The sequence below is a fragment of the Rutilus rutilus genome (assembly GCF_951802725.1).
Source record: "Rutilus rutilus genome assembly, chromosome: 15".
NCBI lineage: Eukaryota > Metazoa > Chordata > Actinopteri > Cypriniformes > Leuciscidae > Rutilus > Rutilus rutilus.
The window spans coordinates 25,826,135-25,848,096 of NC_140220.1; the positions used below are offsets into that span (position 1 = coordinate 25,826,135).

Sequence of the window (21,962 nt, forward strand, 5' to 3'; positions counted from 1 at the left end):
CATGAACCGGTCGAAAGCTGATGACGTAACATGTAGGTAGGCCCGCCCTCACGTGATACTGATTGGTCGATTGATAAGCTTAAATCTGATTGGCTAAAGAGTACGACTGCTCTGTGTTACGAGTGTTATGCTGCCAGCAAAGTCTCAAAAACACACACACACACACACACACACACACACACACACACATATCTAAGGCGATTCGTACGTGAATGACGATTTGCACATTCAAATGCAAGAATACACTCGTACATTTTAAACATTCAAAGGTTTTTGTGCACAGGTGTATATCTACAAATTGTGTTTTGCATTTGTGAAATGTATTTTATGAGTATATAATTTTATTTTGCGCATGTGAATTGCTTTTTGTGAATATATTTTTTTTTTCACGCACGTGGATTTTTTTTGTGTGCACGTGAATTAGGTTTCATGCATGTGAAATTGTCTAAGCATTTGTGAATCATGTTTTTTGCGTGAATTATATTTGAGACTAATCTGCTTCCATAAAAATGCCACAGGTAATCCTGTGCACCCACACTGGCTGTTTGTCCTCTGCATTCCTCTCCATTGGCCTACATCATGATGTGCTCAGCCAGGAATCTTTTGTTCCAGTAGTTTGTAAACACATCCAGAGAATTCACTCTGTGTGTCATCCACTGTCCCAGGATATAATTTGTGTTGCTTCTGAAAGCAGAATATGTAGAAGGAAAGGCAAATCGTTAAAAAAAATATAATTCTTCATTTTTCTTGGAAAGAATTAATATATAAAATCATTTTGTTAAAAATATATTGTTTTCATGTTAGAAATTGCTTGGCAAAAATTCCATCATTCCCCTTTATTGTAATAACAAAAAACAAACTAATATGATTTCCATCTTTAAAAAAAATATTTTATCCAGTAGGCTATATCCAGACATATGTGATGGGGGATAATAATGTAATGCATAACAGGAATTGCCCAATTAGCAAGTTTTTTTGTACCATTATTACTATAAAAAAACAGGCATCTGTAAATACCATTAAGCTGCATTTATGTATAAAAAAATGTCTAAAGTAATAAGTTATATGGCCTACCACAAAAGAGATCTTCCCCAATCAGCAAGTAACTGCCCAATATGATTGATAGCAAAATTTGACAAATCAAATAGAATCCAGTGAGGCACAAGCCAATCAAAACAGCCGTTTAAGTGATGGGGCGGGGCTAGTTTTTGGCCGAGTTAAGTCACGAGTCACGAGGGTTTATGTGCTCATTGTGGTTTAGCATACGGGCGAAAGCGTGCGAGAGGTGAGTAAAACTTCACGAAAACATATTGGCCTTTTCAACAAGGAATTCTTTTGAATAAGAAATTATTCTGATTTTGGCACATTTTATACATATATTCGGACTCTGACTTGAGGAGCTAACGTTACTGCGTGTTAGGTTTTCAGGTTATGCTGCCATATGTTAGCTGACTAACGTTAGCTCTTATACGTAACGTCAGTCATGTTAGTACGCAACGGCATTATTGCGTTTTTGGTTGAATAATTTTGCTCATGAGTGCTGTTTTATTTCAGATCCCCTGTATTGAGGGCGTCGTGAGATTTCTCTCCAGGGTTTATCACTCTGCTTCGCAAGGTGTAACCCAGTCAGGCACCGCCGTGCCGTCCACTAACTAGCGTTTCCAACTAAACTGACAAACTCAAACCAGTAGTTCACCTCTTTTCAGGGCGACCAGCGGTGTGTTTATGTCTTTGTTTTGCGAAAACGGTGAGTACCTGGACGACAGGAGCTACGGATGGGAAAGGTATGTGGATTTTCGTTATTTCTAGTGTTTTTTCCTCTCATGTGTAACTTACGCGAACACTCTCGCGATAGTTGGTTTGTTTAATCAGATCTATGTGTGCGCATCAGTTAATGTGTTGCATACTGCACCGAATAAAATGGCGTCCTTCTATGGTGTGACGCACTCTGCAGCATGGGTTTGCTCAGCAGAGGCCTGTTTGGTGTTTTATCCCATAAGAAACTAAATGCTGCACCGAATTTGTCTAGAATGTCAGGCTCTGTACTTGGCCTCACACTGCCACTGTTTACTATACTAAATAGCAACTTATTTCAGCCTAGAGTTGTTTCTAAATAGTTACACAGGACATACATACCCCAATATCACTTTGACAGGTGGTCCTAGTAGATAACTAGTCAGTCTTATAGAGAATGGGCACACCTCGATTCATATGTCTGTTGTGTTTGATACCGGGGGGGGGGTAATGTTGCTAAACTGTGTGACGCTTAGTGTTTTCTGCTCTTAATCCTCATTCTCGGTTTTGTTTCCCTTTCGCAGTGCTATAGTGCAGCTGACGGAACCTGTTTGGGGGGAACTTAGTCAACGAGCTCCAAGCCTGGAGCCTCAGTGGCCGTACCCTTTTCATGTCAGAGACGAAGTACTCGTGCAGTCGTTTATGTCATCCCCTCCTCTCCAAACAGAAGATACTAATAATTGCCAATTCAAGATCTTCTCGTCTTGCTGATAAACCATACGGGAAGCCAAAATGTCCATCAATGTCAACCGCAGCGTGTCGGACCAGTTCTACCGCTATAAAATGCCCCGTATCATTGCAAAGGTGGGTGTTAAAGGATGTTTATTTATTTTTAACTATATTTATATATATTTGTTATATATTTTATACACATACACACAATTAATTATATCTATCTATCTATCTATCTATCTATATATATATATATATATATATATATAATATATATATATATCTATCTATCTATCTATATTATATATCATCATCTAAACTGTTTCTATTTCTCACAGGTGGAAGGCAAGGGGAATGGAATTAAAACAGTCATAGTCAACATGGTTGATGTTGCCAAAGCTCTGAATAGGCCTCCGACATGTGAGCATTGAATTTAAAAGCTGTTTTTCTTAATTTTTTATAAAAGTAGTTTTTTTTCATATAACATTAAATTGTAACCTCTTTTAGATCCCACCAAATTCTTTGGTTGTGAGTTGGGAGCCCAAACCCAGTTCGATTCCAAGAATGACCGCTACATCGTCAATGGATCTCATGAGGCAAACAAACTGCAAGACATGCTAGATGGATTCATTCGCAAGTTTGTGCTGTGTCCTGAATGCGACAATCCTGAAACTGATTTGGTAAATACATTCTCCATTTTTTGCCATGTACATTTAGACTTTTATAGGTAATAAAGATGCATAGATGAGTCATGGTCAGTGAGACTATTGATGAAAAGGTGAATTCTAGACAAAAATGTGTGCCCTTGATGCCCAGTTGAACTGGATGCCCTTTATGTTTGTATGGATGTTGCTGAGTATGTAGGGTCTATGGGGTTCACACATCTGGCTTTTATGTGTTGATATTGTTTTGCAGGTGTACAGAGGAAAGTAGCTGTGTCATTAGCTGTATACAGGCTAACTTCAGTCTCTCATTGTTACATTTATTCAGTCTCTTGTTTTCAATTGCCAAAACTTACCAGGGTGATATGGCAAAAAAATAAAATCCCGATGCACAATTTTATTTGTTTAGTCAACTTAATGTAGGCTAACTAATATATAATTCAAGTAACATTATCTCTATTAACCATCTAGTTAAAGTTATATTCCAAGTGCACCACACCTGAAGTGATCAACATGGTGTAAATGCAAAACAACGTGAGCGGTTAATCAGATGCTCCATGTGGTTGGATAATTTTTCACTTAACTGTTATCATTGCTGAATTGTCAACATGTCTAATTGTAACCATTAAATTCAAATTAATCGGAAAGCCCTACTACCAGCCATTGACAGCAGGGGTTTTGTCTTAAAGGGTTAGTTCTGAAATTTACTCGACCCTCATACTGTTCCAACCCATAAGACTTTCGTTCAAAGAATGCACAATCTGTTAGTGCACAGATCTGTCAAGAACATCTGACAGTGCAAGTTGCATTAACTATATGCTTATTTGTTTGTTTGAAGTGCATGTTTCATGTTTAGGACCACTTGGATTGTGCCATTTCCCTGCAGCAGCTCACTGTGTCCTCATAATTTGTTTTTTTGCTCACAACATCAAACTAATGTATATCAGCATATAATCTTATCCCACATATCAATATACCTATACAAAGTCCATATACCTCTCATGCCTACATAGTGCACATCAAATATGGTAAACGGAAGCTTAAGCTTGCTTGAGCCACCATGATGTTTTTTTGTTACAACAAGCACATTTAATTTTCTGCACGAACCAATGAGGTTTGTTTTTGCACATCAAGCAAGTACAGTTGAGCTTCTGTTTACCATATTCAATGTGCTACATGTATGTGTGTTGATCAGTGTATATTTATGATTAAAAGCCTAAATTAAATCTGTTCCTCATTATTTATACAATGTCAATGACCTTTTTGAAGCATCAATGTTTTGGTTGCAAGGACTTTGTCTGGAGGGACAGAAATTCTTGTTTTATTTCAAAATTCTTCATTTTTGTTTTAAAGTCTTATGGGTTTGGAGTGACATAATACTGCGCAAATGACAAGTTTGATTATGAGATGAAATATTCAGTTGAGAGCAAAATACTTCTACTTTGCTCTACTGATTTTTCCTCTGCAGTGCAGTACTGTTTGACTTCCTGAGATTTTGCATAGTCTCAGCTGGCCTGGTTTCTGTTTCATGCGGCAGTCTGCCTTATAAACTGACTGTAAGGTCATAAGACACGACACAGGATAAATCCCTATATCGATACACACCTGTATACAGGGAAAAGCGTACATTTTTATGGCAACAAAGCAATCTTTGCAGGTTTCAAGTACATGAAGCTTTGTTTAGAAGTTGTGAGTTATTTGCCCCAGAGATTTCTCGCTGGATTCATTGTTGTACAGATTATTTATCAGTGTACCTTAAAGTTGCTTCAAATGTTCTTGTCATTGTAGCACATTAATCCCAAGAAGCAGACCATTGGAAACTCCTGCAAGGCTTGTGGGTACCGAGGCATGTTGGACACTAGACACAAGCTCTGCACCTTCATTCTCAAGAATCCACCTGGTAAATACAGCTTATAAAGAGATGGTGAATTGAGGTTTTGAATCCCCAGTGGTAAATGTGTTGATTATCTTCACCTTTAAATTGTTCCTGCTTTCATTTTCACATGAAACCAAAAGAAGGCCTTTTCAGTTTCTGAGTATTTGGGTTAACCTGATGTGTTTCAGTCCTTAGTATCTGCTGTAATGGTGGTCAGAAAATTCAGACCCATTGCATGTTGATTCTGTGCATAAACTGAACTGTTGTTTCTCTCTGGTCTTGTGGCAGAGAATGAGAGTGGATCTGTGAAAAAAGAGAAGGAAAAGAAAAACCGAAAGAAAGACAAAGAGAATGGCTCAAGTGGTGGAGAGGCTGGGAACCATAATGACATAGATGCCCCTGATGCTGTGGTAAATGCTGCTTTGAGAAACCACTTTCAGCCTAACCAGTGGAGGAAATGAGAAATGCTGGTGTTGAATGTGATTTTGATCATGGCAGGATGGGGATGATGATGATGAAGACTGGGCTGAGGAGACCACAGAGGAGGCCCAGCGCCGCAGGATGGAGGAGATCAGCGAGCACGCCAAGGGTCTCACGCTCACTGAAGACTTGGAAAAATCCCTGGAGGAGAGGGTCAACATATTTTACAACTTTGTAAAGGTGTTTGTCTTAAAATCTTATTGACATTTTTTTTTAAAGAAAGATACTATTTATATATAGACACGGTCTTATTCAGCTCCAATCTTTTTGCTTCTGCTCTTCAGGAAAAGAAGGACAGTGGAGCGATTGACACTGCAGATAAAGAGGTCTTGGCTGAGGCTGAAAGGCTTGATGTAAAGGCCATGGGTCCTCTGATTCTGAGCGAGCTGCTCTTTGATGAGAACATCCGTGACCAGATCAAGAAGTACAAGCGTCACTTCCTCAGGGTACGTCCTGACATCTATTAGCATTTTTAACATTTAGAACAATGGTTCTCAAATCTTTGATTCCAAGGCCCCTCACTGTCCACAATATTTGAAAACCCAACACTGTACATTAAGTTCCAGGGGTCACACTTTTAACCAATTAATTTACATGTTTAAAAAAAATGGCACTCAATTTAATAAAATTTGTGGTCGACCGATATATCGGCCTTTGCATTTTTTTTTAATATCTGCATCGACCGATACGTTTTTCTGTTTGTCCAATGTGTCAGAAGCGGGACTTTTATATTGACAGTGCTAAAGAGCGCCACACACCGCTCCCATTCTTCGTTATCATTAGTTTATGATCTCTGTTTAACGTTATTAACCCTCTGGGGTCTGAGGTGTTTTTGGGGTCCTTGAGATGTTCTGACATGCCCTGACATTTGTGCTTTTTTCAGTTGCTTATAAACATATTAATGGCAAAAAAAAATTACACACTATTTAGCACAAACAGGGCTACCATAATATGTGAGCAACAAGAATGTACATGTCTGCATTTTTGAGAGAATAATGTTTATGCGTGGTTATTGAAAAAACTAAAAACTAAAGTTTCTGAAATAAGGCCATAAAACACATACTAAATATGTGCCAATAAGACTTTTGTCTAATAGATGTCATTGCCTAGTGTTTTTTCTTCAAAATGATGTGAAAATCACCCTGCCTAATCATTCACATAACACAATACATTGATTTGAATTTTGCAAAGCACTTTCTGTTTGGAAAGGCCATATGCGGAGTGGGCGTCACAGATAATGCATATGTAGTGGTTCACACCTCAGGAGACAATGGGGCCTGCATACTTAATTAGCCATTCATTCAGGTGAGTCACTGAGCCACAAGAATGCAAGAGCAACAGTTGGAAGCATCTCAATTCTTTTTTATTTTTCCACATATTGTGCTTGCAATTTGGCCTATAATAGCCAAGGAAAACATGTCTAGTAATTGTGCAGTTAATTCTCATACTGTATTTTCAGTTTTGGAATATTTATCCTCTCCCCAAATTTGTCACTAATAAAACACAATAAAAATTATTTAAAGAAAAGGCTTATATTTACCTTTTAATAGTTTGTTTACATCTACCTTGTAAATATATTTTTTTATTAAAAAGGTTACAATTACAACAACAATTCAAGTGTAATCTTTCTTTGTAAAAACTAAAGTATACATTTTATCATACATATTTCAAAGTTAAAAAGGTTACAACAACAATAATTACAATTTCAACAATATTTCAAGTGTACTCTTTCTTTGTAAAAAAAAAAGATTATAGGCCTACATTTTATCTATGTATTCATTACTTTGAATATAGCCAACATTGGAACAGCTAACATCTTAGTTGATGACTTTATTTTTGACAAAAATAGTAGGCTATTTTATATATAGAAATTGCTAAACAAAAGCTTATTTGATGTGGCAGTATTGATACAATTGATACAAAACGAAATTCGTTTTAAAGAAAGGATTTGTACTTTCTGTTTTGAGGTCTCTGTGAATGTTTGAAAGTCTTTTAGTGCTTAGAGCGCTCGCGTCCATAATGGAGAACTGTCACGTAATATTGTTTTTTTCCTCATAAATGCGAACACGAAAAATAAAAGACAAAAGACTTTAAAGTAAAACTTACTCCGAAATTGTGTCCTCGGCGGAATTCGCTCTTCAATATGCTGCCGTTCGTCGTCTGTTACAATCTTCCTCTGAGGAAACAACCCGGCGCTGTCCAGAATCATCTGAAGGGCGTCTTTATTACCGGAGAAGCGTGCCATACTCAAAACGCGATGAACTATCAGTGAGTCTGATGAAGAAACGGTGTTTTTATGGCATTGATCGGGGGGCGTATGCGATGCATAATAGATCACCTAAACTATTTACATGTGAATCGCGCCGGGGGCGGGGCGGCCGCAGCTCATTTAGAGATAATGAAGGGAGAAGGAAAAACGGTACCTCTCCTTGCTTTCAAGCGGATTACATGAGTTGAAAACATTTGTGTTTTATATAAATTACTTCATTTAAAAGAAGAGATTTCAAGCTTCATAAAGACATAACTCACATGCCTGTGTGAGAAGTATTCGCTGAGTTATGATTCATTTTCGGACGCGTTTCAGAATGGACTACACGGACAGAGAGAAGGCAGAACCTAGCTTCGTGTTTATTTTTCTTTATTTGGCAAAAAGCACCACACTTTGTTTTTATTGTGAGTATACACAAAAATAATACACATTTAACAGAATCGATTGATGTATGAAACTCCTATGGAAAATCAAAGTCAACAGAGTATTTCTGAGTTTCTTTTACACTGATAAAAAAAAGCGAGCTGGTATCGCCGGCGATACCGCCGACCTCAGGGGGTTAAAGTAAATGGTATACCAAATAGTATAGCATTTGCTTTTATATTATTAGTAATATAAAAACAAACACTATATAATACGTTGTCATTTACCGTCAGCGTTCGGAAATCTTTGACCATCTAATAAACATTGCTTTACACAAACCATTCTGACTTTGTCAAATCCAGCAGTGAACAGCTTCATCTGAAGTGTACATTTGTTGCCTGCATAATTTAAAAATTGGCTACCTAATATAGCCATGTAGTCCAAGATAATGGAAAACTCTGGTTGTTGTGATTAAAAACGGAGTGAATTATCTGGATTTTTATTTTCTTAATCTCTCAAATGCTATAAGTTGCACATCAACAAGTCTTTCCATATTTCTTTTGTTAAATAAGTCATACTGACTTGTTGATGAACTATAGTAAATATAAGAAGTTTACATTTCTACCCACAGTTCTGCCACAACAATAAGAAAGCTCAGAAGTATCTGCTGGGTGGGTTTGAGTGCCTTGTGAAGCTGCATCAGACTCAGCTCTTACCCAGAGTCCCCATTATACTCAAAGACCTGTATGATGCAGACCTGCTGGAGGAAGATGTCATACTTGCATGGGCTGAAAAGGTAACCTGCCATCAAAACACTTGACATTCTAGAATCTGTCATGATCAGATGCCAAACATCGATCTCAGCTGTTTACATGCATGAAACCAAATGTAAATGTAGCCATAGACAGAAGGATGATGTGGTCAGTTGCCAGGCAACCCTTGAAGGATCTGTCATTTTAGCCTGAATGTCTGAGGGGGTTGTAATATGGTAACGTCTGTGACCTGCATGCTTGATAACAGCAATCATACTTGACTAGTCCAGTGTTTAAGGGTGTTCAGATTGGATTTTTGAAACCGATTGTCGATCACGAAGCATTTTTCAAAAAAAAAATTCTCACCTAAATGTTTGATCATGCAGTGCTTTTTTTTTTTTTTTTACAATGGGGCAATTTTGTTGCACAATAACTTGCACAGCACGAGCCTGATTTCACGAGTTGAATTCACAAAATAGACAAGTAAACAGTTTGTTAAATAAGAACTGAACTATTTACAAGCAATATCACAAATAAATTAAATAGAATAAAGATACAAAGGAAATCAACAGTGCTTTAAGGTTTTCAGGTAGGTCTAACAGTAGTAGAAATTGAATAAGGAATCAAATGAAATATAATACTGGATGGTCTTCCCTGAATAAATTAAATAGATTAATCTTTAAAATTAAAGTTATTCATTCAAGAGCAGCGAGTGTCAATCAAACAACAAAAGACAAAATCAGAGACCGCAGGAGGTTGTTAGTTTGCTGTCACTTTAAGACCGAATGCACGGATCCAATATACTGATACACATGCATTTTCTTTCTGAACTGTTTACATTCACGTAAGACAAAACCGACTGTTTACGTGCCTACTATTTGACCATTTAGTGCAATTTGGTACTCAAGCTTTTTGTGAGGCAGCCTTATGTGTGAGTGCATGAGCGCTCCGTCTCTAAAGAAATGCAGACTATAAACTTCAGTGACGACGTGACACTGCCTCATTTGCCACTGCATGACAATTCCTGTGTCAACTCTGCAGCGTGCAGATATGGTGACTTGAAGCCATTTGTGCATTTTAACAGTGAAAGGGAGAGTGCGTGGTGATTCACTCACGCAGTTTGAGAAATATGAATTGTACCTCACCTTCAGCATAATAATTTTACCCACACCGGACAGAGATTGAGACTGCGTTGCTGCATACCTCTTACGTCAGGAGTACGTCTTTTAGATCGGTCAGTATGAGATCGGCAAATTGAGAGATCTCCAATTGTGATCTATCGGAGCACCCCTTTTTTTTTTCTTTTTTTTTTGGATACCGGTGCCAAATCAATACTTTTAAAATGGTACCGGTGCCTGAACTGATACTTTAAAAAAGAGCCTCAATACAATGGTGAATTAATTTTTTTGTTTTGTTTTTTTGAATTCTTTAAATTGAACATTTTATTTATATATATATATATATATATATATATATATATATATATATATATATATATATATATATATATATATATACTTAAAAAAAATATATAAGTAAATACAATACATAAATACAAAACACAACAGATTTACATAAATTCACATTAAAACCTAAGCCACCTAACCCAACTACAATCATTTTACTAATTTAAGTAAGTTAAAGTACTAATAACAGCAAAGTAGTCTGTATTCTTGTTATGCTACAAACCAGCTTTAAATTATGAAAGATTAGAAATATGGCCACATTTTTTTACCTTCTCTGGCAAAATATGACACCTCTCCTGACTTATGGCGCTTTTCAACTGCATGGTACGGTACAGCTCGCTTTGGTGCTTTTCCACTGCATGGTATGGTACGGCTCGGTTTGGTTTGGTACGGCTCATTTATGGTGCATTTCCACTGCATGGTACGGTACGGTACGGCTCGCTTCGGCTCGCTTTAAATGGTACTAACTGCAGTGGAAAAGCAACCGAGCCGAACCGTGCCGTACTGAGTCTGAGTACTGAGGAAAAGCGCCATTATTGCGTGTTCTGCACAAGGTCGTTATTTTATAGCGCATCACCTTAAAGAGCAACATGCAGGTTGGACACCCCTATATAGCATAGTGTATGTTGATGATAAAACTAGATTTTCATAACTGGAGCAATATATAACTATGCCATTAATGATATTTTGAGATAAATTGTGATAAAATAACTTCCGCATCTATAAAGCACTAACCGGAAGTGATGATGGGCGAGGGAGTCTGGTCAAGTTCAAGCTCAAGTTACAATGGATGTGAATGAAGAAACCAAGTTCTCTGATGTCGACGAGCATGCCTATGATGGCCCACAGGCCTATAATTATGAGCCTCCTAGGCGAGATAGAGGCCAGGAGGAGATTAGGGGGAGATCAGGGGAAGGAACAATGGCCAGAGGAGAGAAGTAGAGTTGTGGTGTCAAGAAAACCAGTGGCGAATAGGGCAAGTGACTTGGTGAGTTAATGCAAGTTAATCCCATCCTAGACTCCAACAAATCTCCAGGTCGATAGTTCTCCGGAGTGAAATGTGCGCCACAAACGACCGAGTGTGTTGCAGACGCGGCAGTGAAGCCTGCTCTCTTAACCTGCACAAAACGCACCCAAGAACGAAAAGCCTTGTTTTTCCTAGAAGGAAAATGATGGACACGATGTCCTGACAGGCTGGAATTTGTGCAACCAGCACAAACACAATAATTTACCATTATGGCTTCTCTAAAACTCGGATTTAAAACTTTCTCTGTCTCTCACTACTGCTCTAACTACATCTACATCCACAATGAGAGAGCTGAACGCGAGCTCTTATTTACCTCACCCTACGTCATATGACGCGTTGCTATAGCGGGAAAGGCGTATTCCAGAGCCTAGCACATTTTCATCAACTTCTACATCAAATTACATTTTTTTTAAAAAACCTCTTCAGACAATATCGAGTATTAATTCAGTTATAAATTCAACCTGCACATTGCTCTTTAAAGCTACACTGTGTGATATTTTCCCCCATCTAGCGGTGAAATTGTATATGACTACCCAGTTAATATTAGTTGCTGTTCCTTTCAATTTCGAGGGCGTTTTAACTCCTACGGTGGCCGTATTATTCCAAGATTAACATGGCTTCCAGTTCGACTTCGTCCAATTGCGCCTTTAAAACTATCACCTGTGATCCGTCGCAGCACAGATTTATTTTACAAGGTAAACAATACTTTTTCACCATTGACGTGAGGAAAAGTAACGCAAGTTATACTAGAGGCCGTTCTGGCGTTATGCACAACCATGCTATGGTTAGACAAGCAACTATAAAACTTAGGCTGAATTACCTGTCGAGAAGAAAGCAGGCAACTTCGTTTTAAAATCTTTGCTCCTCATGAGCTCTTTCCATCTGGGAAAAGTTACTCCAGTATTCACTTTGGTCTTGCTGATTTGCCTGTCGCGTTGACGTTTTAATTCTCTTTCGCTTCCTTGGCGACTCTGCTACATGTCCTCAAATAGGCGTGATCCTCCATCAGCAATCTTTCAAATCTGCCGGCAGTCGCGAGTAATCTCTGAGTCATTGAGTGTAAAGCGCGAAAGGCGAAGCTTGAATTTACAGGTATGTCCCTCTTTGGCTAATGTAGTTTCAAGATGGAGGGGCAACATGGCGACCGGCATTCGAACCCCTCACCCGTATGTACTTTCAATGGCAGATTATAAACTTACGAGAATACTTTATTACTTGAAAGAAGTAAATATACATTAATGAGCACATATATTTTTGAAAGAACTGTGTTTTTTGCTAAGAATCAACAAAAAAAATTACACAGTGTAGCTTTAATGAAATTCGCGGCTCTATTGTTGCAGTAAACTTGCACAACGTTCTTCAATGAATAATTTATTAGATGTACGCCGGTCCGTTACTAAATGTAACGCAACAAATCGTTTTGTTCCGCGTCATATGTCAGTCAGTCCTTGGCTGATATTTTTTTTATTCAATACATGTAAATGAATGTGTTTTGTCATTTAAGAAACCTTTATAATGATTATGATTCATGTTAGTTGATCTATAACGCACTTCTATTTCCTGTTGCTGTTCATGCTCTTTTATTGTACATGACAGTGTAAACAGCCCAATAACCCTTTATTTAAAGGCTTAATTTATGTTCTGTAGGCCGGTCCGTTGCATTACGATTGAAAGCAGTATCAATGTCAAAAATGTGATGTGCAGTCAAGTTCTTGTGTGTGTATTCTGTATAAATGAGTGTTCTCACCGATACGCTTGTGATTCGAGTTTTGACGAGTTTTATAGACTCTATTGTTTCTTATTCAAAAGTGGTGAAAACGTTAAAAAAAACAGCACCCCCAACCTAAAATATCTACCCGTGCCCCTGGTGGTGATGATGCTTCTTGCGTCTGTTTTGGAGAACCAGAGGGCAAATATTTGAACCAACATCTGAGGCATTTAAGTGGCACCGAAATCTGCGTTTTGATTCGGTCCGGTTCCATATTAGTACCGGGTCTCGGTACCCAACCCTACCTACCAGTATTCATGAGTTTAAACCTGTTTGTGATGTTTTGCTGTAGGTGTCTAAGAAGTATGTCTCTAAAGAGTTGGCTAAAGAGATTCATGCCAAGGCAGAGCCCTTCGTTAAATGGCTCAAAGAGGCAGAGGAGGAGAGTGAGGGCAGTGAGGAGGAGGAAGATGATGATGAGGACAACGTTGAGGTAAAAAAAAGCCACATTATCACACCAACTTTCATAACCAGGGTTTTCAGATTATTTTTATATATTGATGCTTGTCAGTTACTCGCTTAACATTGTTGGATAGCACAGAATTTGCTCAAATTTCCCTTTTCCCTAGGTGGTGTATTCCTCCTCTGCCCGTGAGCTAAAAATGGAGACTAAAAAACCTGAGAAGTCAGAACATGAGGAGGAGGACATTGATATTGATGCCATTTAAAGAAATAACCAAAAAGCTTAATTTGCCTCTTCCATATTGCTCAGCTTCTTTTTGTCAGACGCATGCCTTTTCACCTCCTTTGGCCTTTTCTTCAGCTCCAGGCCTAGGTTAGCGATCTGCTGAAAGCCACTTATTTTAGTCTTCTCACCAGCTCTACTGATGAATTGTTGCTTTTGTTTGTATGCATGAGTTTCTTAGATTCTAGAGCATAAAATGCACTCGAGTTCCCCTTGTATTTTTGCAACTATTAAAGATTTGCCTGTGAATTCCACCATGTTTCTAGTTGTTTTTGACACTACTAATATTCATATTTTTAAATTCATAATTATATATCCCATTCAATAGTTTAGAAGTCACAAGAAATACTTATGCTGCAAGGACATTTTAATTGATCAAAAGTAACCGTGACAATTTCTGGTGATACAAAAGATTTCTATTACAAATAAAGGCTGTTCTTTTGAACTTTCTATTTGTTTCCACAAAAATAAATGATTGAGCATAAAATCGGCATATTAGAGTGATTTCTGAAGGATTTTCAGAATGATGCTGAAAATTCAGCTTTGTCATCACTGAAATAACTTACACATTTTAAACAATATTAAGGTTATTTTAAACTAATATTGTATTTTTGATCAAATAAATGCAGTCTTTGTGAGCAGCTTAATTCTTTTCTTTTAAAAAACAACAAATCTGTCTGGGTATGTTTCTGAATTTAAGGTGACGGTCTTAAAGAGCTCAATTTTTGATCATGGGTAGAGTCTACTGCAGCCTTTTCTGGCCAGAAGCTACTGGCTTAGATAAAAACGGGTCACTGAATAACATTAAACAACCACAATTGAGCCATCACTTTGTTGCGCACTGGTCTTTCACAATGTGAAAAAGTTATAAAGATAATCACTGTGGGTTGAGACGGCTAATAAGAACTCAGGAGTTTCCAAATGAGGCATTAATTTACCTTTATTGTTGCACATTTAAAGTCATGTTTTTGTTATGGGACTTTTGACGGGTCCAAATCAAGTCAGACAGTAGGCCATAAAAGACAAATCCAGGAAATCATAGAAATGCTTGACACAAAACACAATTTCTGCACACATCCATATAGAAAGTAATAATTTCCTCGATAGAAACAATCCTAACATTCTGCAAGCAGCTAACTACGACTAGTTCAGCAACATATATTTCAAAGAGCATAAATACTTAATTTCCCTTTAATCTTTACACCAGTAGAAGACAATCACAGTGTTTTACCCCACACAGGGCTTTCTGTTAAATGCTATTTTCAAAAAGTACAAAATACATTAACACAGGAACTATATAATTACTATGTCAATCAGAAGGATTTTGGCACCGAAACCCCTACCCCTTTTTATATAAATTTTGGATGGTATTACATTGTGCAAAACGCAGATAAGCTAAAACTTTCCACTAGTCTAATATTTCATCTCTCTATCCTGATTAGCTTACATTGATCTTAGTGCAACACGGAGGTAGTTTGACAACTACCGGCTTCTTTTAACACATTAACCTGCCAAATTAAACAACTGCATTTAACAAATTAACAAACAAAACTACAATGGGTGTGAGAATAAACAAAAAAATTCAAAAAGCAACTGCTACTAATGTCCCTTAATTTTTTTTCTTCAAAATTGTAACTATCCATAACATTCCGTTAAAGGAATATTCCATGTTCAATACAAGTTAAACTCAAACGACAGCATTTGTGGCATAATGTTGATTAACAGGTAAACGTTGAACTTGTTTTCTTATGTTTTTTCATGTGTAATATAGCTGTTTGTGAATGTAAAAAGTCTGCAAAGTTTGAAAGATCAAAGTGCACGACAAATAAGTTCTCTTCTAAAAAACAAAAGAAATTCTGAACTGCCGAAACGAGTTGTCAGCAATTCCAATAGGTTTGTAACAAATTTGCACAATGGCAGGCTATGGTTACAGGCTACAGCTCCATTGGCTGCCCGCGAACAAAGTCTAGTTTGACCCTCAAACACAGTAGTAGTAGCAGCTGAGGCATGGAAGAGTTTGGTTTGTGTTGTCGACATGTCGGGAAGATGCTGTTTTCAGCGCTGTGAAATCCAAAAATCCACTTTGCATGCACTTCCAAGGAATCAAGCTGGAGTTGTTCCGGAAAAACCCAACGGCATCGATACTGTACATTTCACTGTGTATCAAGGGCTTTCAGGAGCTGAATTTCAAATATGGTAATGGCCGCTTCGTTTCCGACACACACTGTAAGCCGTAGACCAATCACAACGGACTCGGCCACCTGATCAATCAGTGCAGAGTAGACTCATGGAAAGGAGGGCTTATTTGAGACAGTTGAGACCGTTTTTAGACTTAAAAAAAAGTGAGGAGATGCTGCAATGTTATTATGAGAAAACCTTGGATGCATGTAAACCTTTTGTAGAAAAGCATCCAAACCTTTAAAATAGCATAATAGGGGCGCTTTAAAATAAATGTTATATTCAAAAGTGTCAGTAAAGACTGCTACAAAGCATTTCTATTTCAAATAAATTTAGTTCTTCTGAACTTTCTATTCATCAAAAAATCCTTAAAAAAAATTGGTGAATTTTTGGAGGATGTAGAAGCATTATAGTTTATAAAATCACTTAAAATTTGTCTTCTGATAAAATGTGCATATTATTTGAGCTGTGAAGCTGTTTAAATGTTTTTAACAGTAATTTAAATGGTCTATACTATTGAAATAGTGAGTATTTTAATGTTTACAGATTGGTTTACTTCCATTCTAAGTACCTCACTGTGTCCCAGATTGCTTTTTTTATTTTATTTTTAAGAAAAGGAGGAAAAAGTTGAAATTAATTTCTGTAATAATCACCATTATGCCACAAAAGCTATCGATTTAAACCCACACTGAACCCGGAATATACATTTAATGCAAATTCAAGAGAATAGGGCAAATCTCTCTCTTATTAAATAAATATCAGCTTCAAATTGAAAGGAAAAGCATGGGGATGCTAGCCATTTTTCTTCATATACTAGATTTTAGATGACAACATTAAAGGCATCACTGACAGCTTCACCAGAAGAGGGCACTATTTTTGTCACCACCTTTTTCCACCGTAGCATCGTTCCCCATATTGCTTTTGGTATATTTGGCTTTGGCATGGTACCGTGAATGTTGATCGCTTTTGAATTCGAGCGACCATGCTGACTTAAAAAGTGTAATCAGAATTATTTTAGACTGAAATGAGATCTGTGGCACTGGATGAAAAATTCAGTGCTGCATACTTTAAGAAGCTCACATGAGAAAAGTGACGAGTATGAGCCTACAGTAAGGGTTGTGTTATCTCACTATTGGACAGATGCAGTGGCGGTAGCTGCCTTTGTGTCACCTGCTGCACAAAGATAAAGAGAAACCCGATCACGAGTGCGGTGCCGAAGATGGATCCCACAGCCCAGGCGTAGGAAGTCTCTCTGGGCACGGGCGGCACCACTGGTTTTGGGGTTGACGTCTCCACTAAGAGATCCTGCACGCTTGACAAAGAGCCATTGTTGGGCAAGGGCTTGAGACCAAGAATGCTGCACATGAGAGGATAGAGGTCGACGGAGCGCATGGACGCCTTGGTGTAGTCACGGAGGAAAGCGGGTCCGCGGGCGACGAACACAGGTTGCATGCTGGGAAGGCTGTTGTTGTAACCATGGTTTCCCACTGCAAATCAAACACATGATCATTAAATAACTGCAAAGGTATCTCAAGGTATTGATAATCAAGCACATCGGCGACATTAATGTGTTATCGCATGTGTTCGTTGTGCTTTAATTATGTGTAAATAACAATACGCACACATAAGAGATCCATTTCTGTTCTGCATGACCGTCCATCCCTCTTTGACCTCTATGATCAGAGGCATGATCCTGGCATTGTGTCTGTAGTGGTAATGATCTGGAATCTCCTCCTTTTTATACACAGCCATGTTAGGGTTGGCGTTCTTCAACGAGCTGTAGACCTCTTCGAGTTTGCCTGGGTTAAGAGGAGGATACCACTCAAATACTGTTCACACAGAATGCGTTTGTCATTGCGAGCTATTTAACCGTTGCGCTCGCATCTTCTGCAGCATCTCGTGTATGACGCGCTTTTCTAAAAATGTGGTGCTAAAGTTAAAACAAGTTTAATGTTTTTCCAGACCTTGCATTTCTTTTCACTCCTCTGACCTCCGTCTCACGTTTTTAACAGCAAAAACACGTTTTTGTGTCACCAATTATAGCAACATATTTCATTGATGATTGGGTGTTTCAGGCACTTTTGACAATTTAATAAAATCTCTTAAAACACTTTTCACGCACTCATTAATAATTTGTCCACTAATAATATCTTATAGTGTATAAATCATGAGGTGATTGTCTTGTTTCTGAAAGTCATGAACTTTTCCACCAAATCTCAAATGATGTGTTGTGTTTAACAGCATTCTTTGGTGAAAAGGACGGTGATGGAAATGAACATTTTTGAAAATGTCTTTTGTCATGCCACGGTTAATTTCATAGTTAGGTTTTGCTGTATCCTAAATACGCAATAATACTATTTGCATTTTTGTTCATTCTTATTGGAAATTGTAAAAAAATATTTTGCTCACAAATTATATTTGTCCTGCTTTTGACCAGGATGTGGTCTTCATATTACAAAAGGAAAAAAATATGAAATCTATTAGTTTGAATACAAACCATAGACAAAGAAAGAGCCTAAAGTGGAAGAAACACCTGATTGCATTAATAGTGCAAAAAAACAATAACAAATGCTTTGTTTTCATTCTTACCTTCTTTCGGCAAAATACCAACTACAGGACTCTTATCTATCCATGTGTAAAGATCTCGGCTGACGTAGGTGTCCAGCTCAATGATCTTATCGTGTGATAACTGAGTCATTCCATGATCACTTGTAACAATGAGATTGACTTTATCATAAAGGTCAGCGGCTTTGAGCTTGTTCCTGAGGAATCCCAACTTCTCATCGATGTCCGCTATGACTGCATCCATTTGTGAACTCTCCGGCCCCAAGCTATGCCCGCTCTCGTCTGGCTCCTCCCAGTATAAGACACCAAAATTGATGGCATTCGGCCCTGAGAACCAATCAATGAGTTTCTCGACTCTGGTCCCAAAGGGTACTGACGCATTATAACTCAAGTAATGTGTTGGGTACGTTCCACCAATTGCTACATCTGATCCAGGCCACATGGCAGCTCCGCTCTTCCTGCCAGCCTTTTGATTGGTCACCCACAACGGCACGGCCTCCTCCCACCACCATGCATCGTACACTGAAGGTCCCTCCATGGAAAACGACTGGTTGTGAATGGGGTCGTACATTTCGTTAGCAATGATGCCGTGGGATTCGGCGTGTAACCCTGTCACTAAGGTGTAGTGGTTCGGGTAGGTCTTGGTGATGTAGGTGTTCTCCACTTTCTCCACCTGCACACCCTCATCCATCAGGGCACGAAAATTGGGCGTGGGTACTCGGTTCACATAGTCCCAGCGGAAGCCATCAAAGGACACCAGTAGCAGCTGGCTTTGCTCCTCTTGCTGGGAGCTTGATGTCTGTAGCAGTACTAATAAGCAACTAAGGAAGCAGCTCTGGTATGGCATGATGCAAGTTTTTCTATGAAAGGGAGACCTAGAAAAACAAATTCATTATATAGACATGAATGGGGAATGAAAGAAAGTTTGGACCATTAACAACATTCAAATGATCATTCTGATAAAGGTCAATATTCTGGTTAAACATGTATCAGTTATTGGAATTCCTATTGCATACATCAGTGTTCTTCAACCCTGCTCCTGAAGGACCCCCAACACTGCACGTTTTTCTTTGTGTCCCTAATCAAACACACCTGATTCAACTCATCAGCTCATTAACCCATGTGATAATGAGCTGATGAATTGAATCAGGTGTGTTTGATTAGGGAGACAAAGAAAACGTGCAGTGTTGGGGGTCCTTCAGGAGTAAGGTTGAAGAACACTGGCATACATACATCAGCATATTGCTAATAAGACATGTGCATTAATTTCTGGAAATTGCTTGGAAGATGCTCTTGCCATTTACTATGCTAAAAGAATAACATAGAACATAGAAGAACAACATAATCAATTTAAATAATCACATTGATGTCCTTAACAATAACTTACAAGAGCCAGATATTTTACAACATGTTGGCTATAAAATGTCAAATGTTTTTTTCAACATCTTCACTTTTCAGAAATATCAGTATCTAATATCACCCAGAACTATCTTTGTTTGGACATGCAAATATATGAATTAATGTTAGGTTATGGTGGATATTCTGACCAAGATGTTTACTTACCAGAATATTGACTTAATCGTAATCTGATTATGGCACTAAAAATAATGTCAACCATTTCTGATATATAATATATATATATATATATATATATATATATATATATATATAGCTGTAAAAGGGGAATGCAGCTTTGTGAAAGATCATAATGGAAATCTTAAAATATCGTTACAGAGAAAACAAAATTATATATATATATAACCAATCAACAACTGACACATTGTTGAAATTTTAAAAATCCCTTTAGACGACTATGTCTTCAAAACAATGCAATCGGTCGCGCACTGTGTCATGAATGGCACTGCATGTATGTACGGTTATGCATGTCATATTCGGTCATGAAAGTGCAGCCTACTTTCAGAGCGCCTGCTCAGTTAACAGGTGCATTTCCCTTATACATAATGTAACAACTAAATGGAAACATTTCGGTATATAAACGCTCTAACAGGTCAAAACGGATGTCAAATATAGCCTACCGAAATAATTCAATTGAATAGTGCGTCACTAGAAATGGAACATCATGACATCATACACAATGCAGCGCATTTCAGCCGCCTGTAATGCTGCTCGCTCGATTCACTCTCATCCTTTAAAAAAAATCTACAATCTACCTTGTTGGGTTCTTTTTTACATCAACCTTAACTGACCAGTGTGCTTCTCCATTAAACGGCAGCTGCTGTTAGCGAACGGGAAACCGTAGCTCAAGTTAGCGCAGTGCATTCTCTATGACAACTCTTTATGTCATTACGTTACATCGCGAAAATGTCTCCGATATCATGCATCTTCACAGTTACAACCAGTAAATTTACAATTAAACGGATATATATAACCTGAGGTCGTGCAAGCAACCGTTCAGCTTACCGTGTGTGTGGGGAATATTTGGCACTGCAAAAAAATAAACACAGTCACAGTCACAGCGTCGATCACAGGAAGCTCCGCCTATTTTTCGCTCTCCATCTCATTAGAGACGATCGGAAAAATCATTAGCAATAAACTCTAACAACACTATTTATTTTATTTTCATTTACAAGTAGTGTGTATATAGGCTATATGGCAACCCTAAATGGCAGCCGTAAATGCCAGTAATAAAACATCTGCTGTTATTCCGAATTGCTTTTTTGTGTGCAGGTACTATTTTTAACCAGGACTTCTTCAGGGGGGATTAAGTTTAAAATACGAATTTTTAGGCGAATTTTCTATAACAGACCTTGTAGTCGCCGCAGAGCTAAGCCTACCTGTTTGTGATATAATATTAATAAAGTATTTATGTTTTGTCAAATGTGAACAAAAGCGCTTAGAGTAGACGTTATAAATGATGGTTAGCTCCTCCTAAGAACAATTTCTGTTCGCGATCGAGGGTTTACCATCACATTCTGGCTAATGTGTTTTAACGAGGCTGTAAAAGTAACGTTACATAGTCAGGCTACGCAAAAAACGAATAGGCCTATACTGTATGTTTCATTATTAACATTCTCCACCAGAGGTCACACAAACATAATAAATCAAGTCATCAATAGGTAGCCTATACTAGCCCAATTGCCTACCCAATATTGTATTCATGGTCTTCTTGGATAATAATGGTCTACTTTTCTGTTTTCTACCTTTTTTAAGAACTGAAATAGCTACACAAAACAACGCGCATTTGCACAGAGGCCAACTCTGTGAAATTCTATACAAATATTTATGATTAAAATGCTGAATTAGATGTAAAATTGGGCTTTTAAAATGTTTGATACCTTATTATGATATTTCCACAGGATTCCTGTTGTGTATGGATGGATGGATGCACAAGTGGACAACGGCCATCTATAGCCTGTGTTTTAGAGAAGTCTACTAATGCTGGCC

At 37.9% G+C, this 21,962-nt stretch overlaps 2 protein-coding genes across 7 annotated transcripts; one reads left to right on the plus strand and one right to left on the minus strand.

Moving 5' to 3' along the window:
* The first annotated feature begins 1,144 nt into the window (after positions 1-1,144).
* eif5 (eukaryotic translation initiation factor 5) lies at positions 1,145-14,068 on the plus strand. The gene is made up of 12 exons (XM_084431956.1): positions 1,145-1,285; positions 1,555-1,784; positions 2,319-2,598; positions 2,805-2,886; positions 2,974-3,146; positions 4,917-5,028; positions 5,293-5,414; positions 5,503-5,664; positions 5,769-5,930; positions 8,748-8,912; positions 13,422-13,562; positions 13,699-14,068. Exons 3-12 carry the CDS (start codon positions 2,527-2,529, stop codon positions 13,795-13,797), a joined length of 1,290 nt encoding a protein of 429 aa, XP_084288082.1. The 5' UTR covers positions 1,145-1,285; positions 1,555-1,784; positions 2,319-2,526; the 3' UTR covers positions 13,798-14,068.
* A 668-nt stretch (positions 14,069-14,736) lies between these two features.
* On the minus strand, positions 14,737-21,930 carry enpp5 (ectonucleotide pyrophosphatase/phosphodiesterase 5). 6 transcript variants are annotated; one of them, XM_084431955.1, is made up of 4 exons: positions 21,854-21,930; positions 18,582-19,432; positions 17,615-17,791; positions 14,737-17,479 (listed from the first exon to the last, which is right to left on the minus strand). In XM_084431955.1, the coding sequence occupies exons 2-4, from the start codon at positions 19,402-19,404 to the stop codon at positions 17,097-17,099; spliced, it is 1,383 nt and encodes a 460-aa protein (XP_084288081.1). In that variant the 5' UTR covers positions 19,405-19,432; positions 21,854-21,930; the 3' UTR covers positions 14,737-17,096. The 6 variants fall into 6 exon arrangements, with proteins under 6 accessions (XP_084288081.1, XP_084288077.1, XP_084288078.1 ...); XM_084431951.1 differs by lacking the exon at positions 21,854-21,930 and adding an exon at positions 20,979-21,080; XM_084431952.1 differs by lacking the exon at positions 21,854-21,930 and adding an exon at positions 20,729-20,987.
* Between the last annotated feature and the right edge of the window lie 32 nt (positions 21,931-21,962).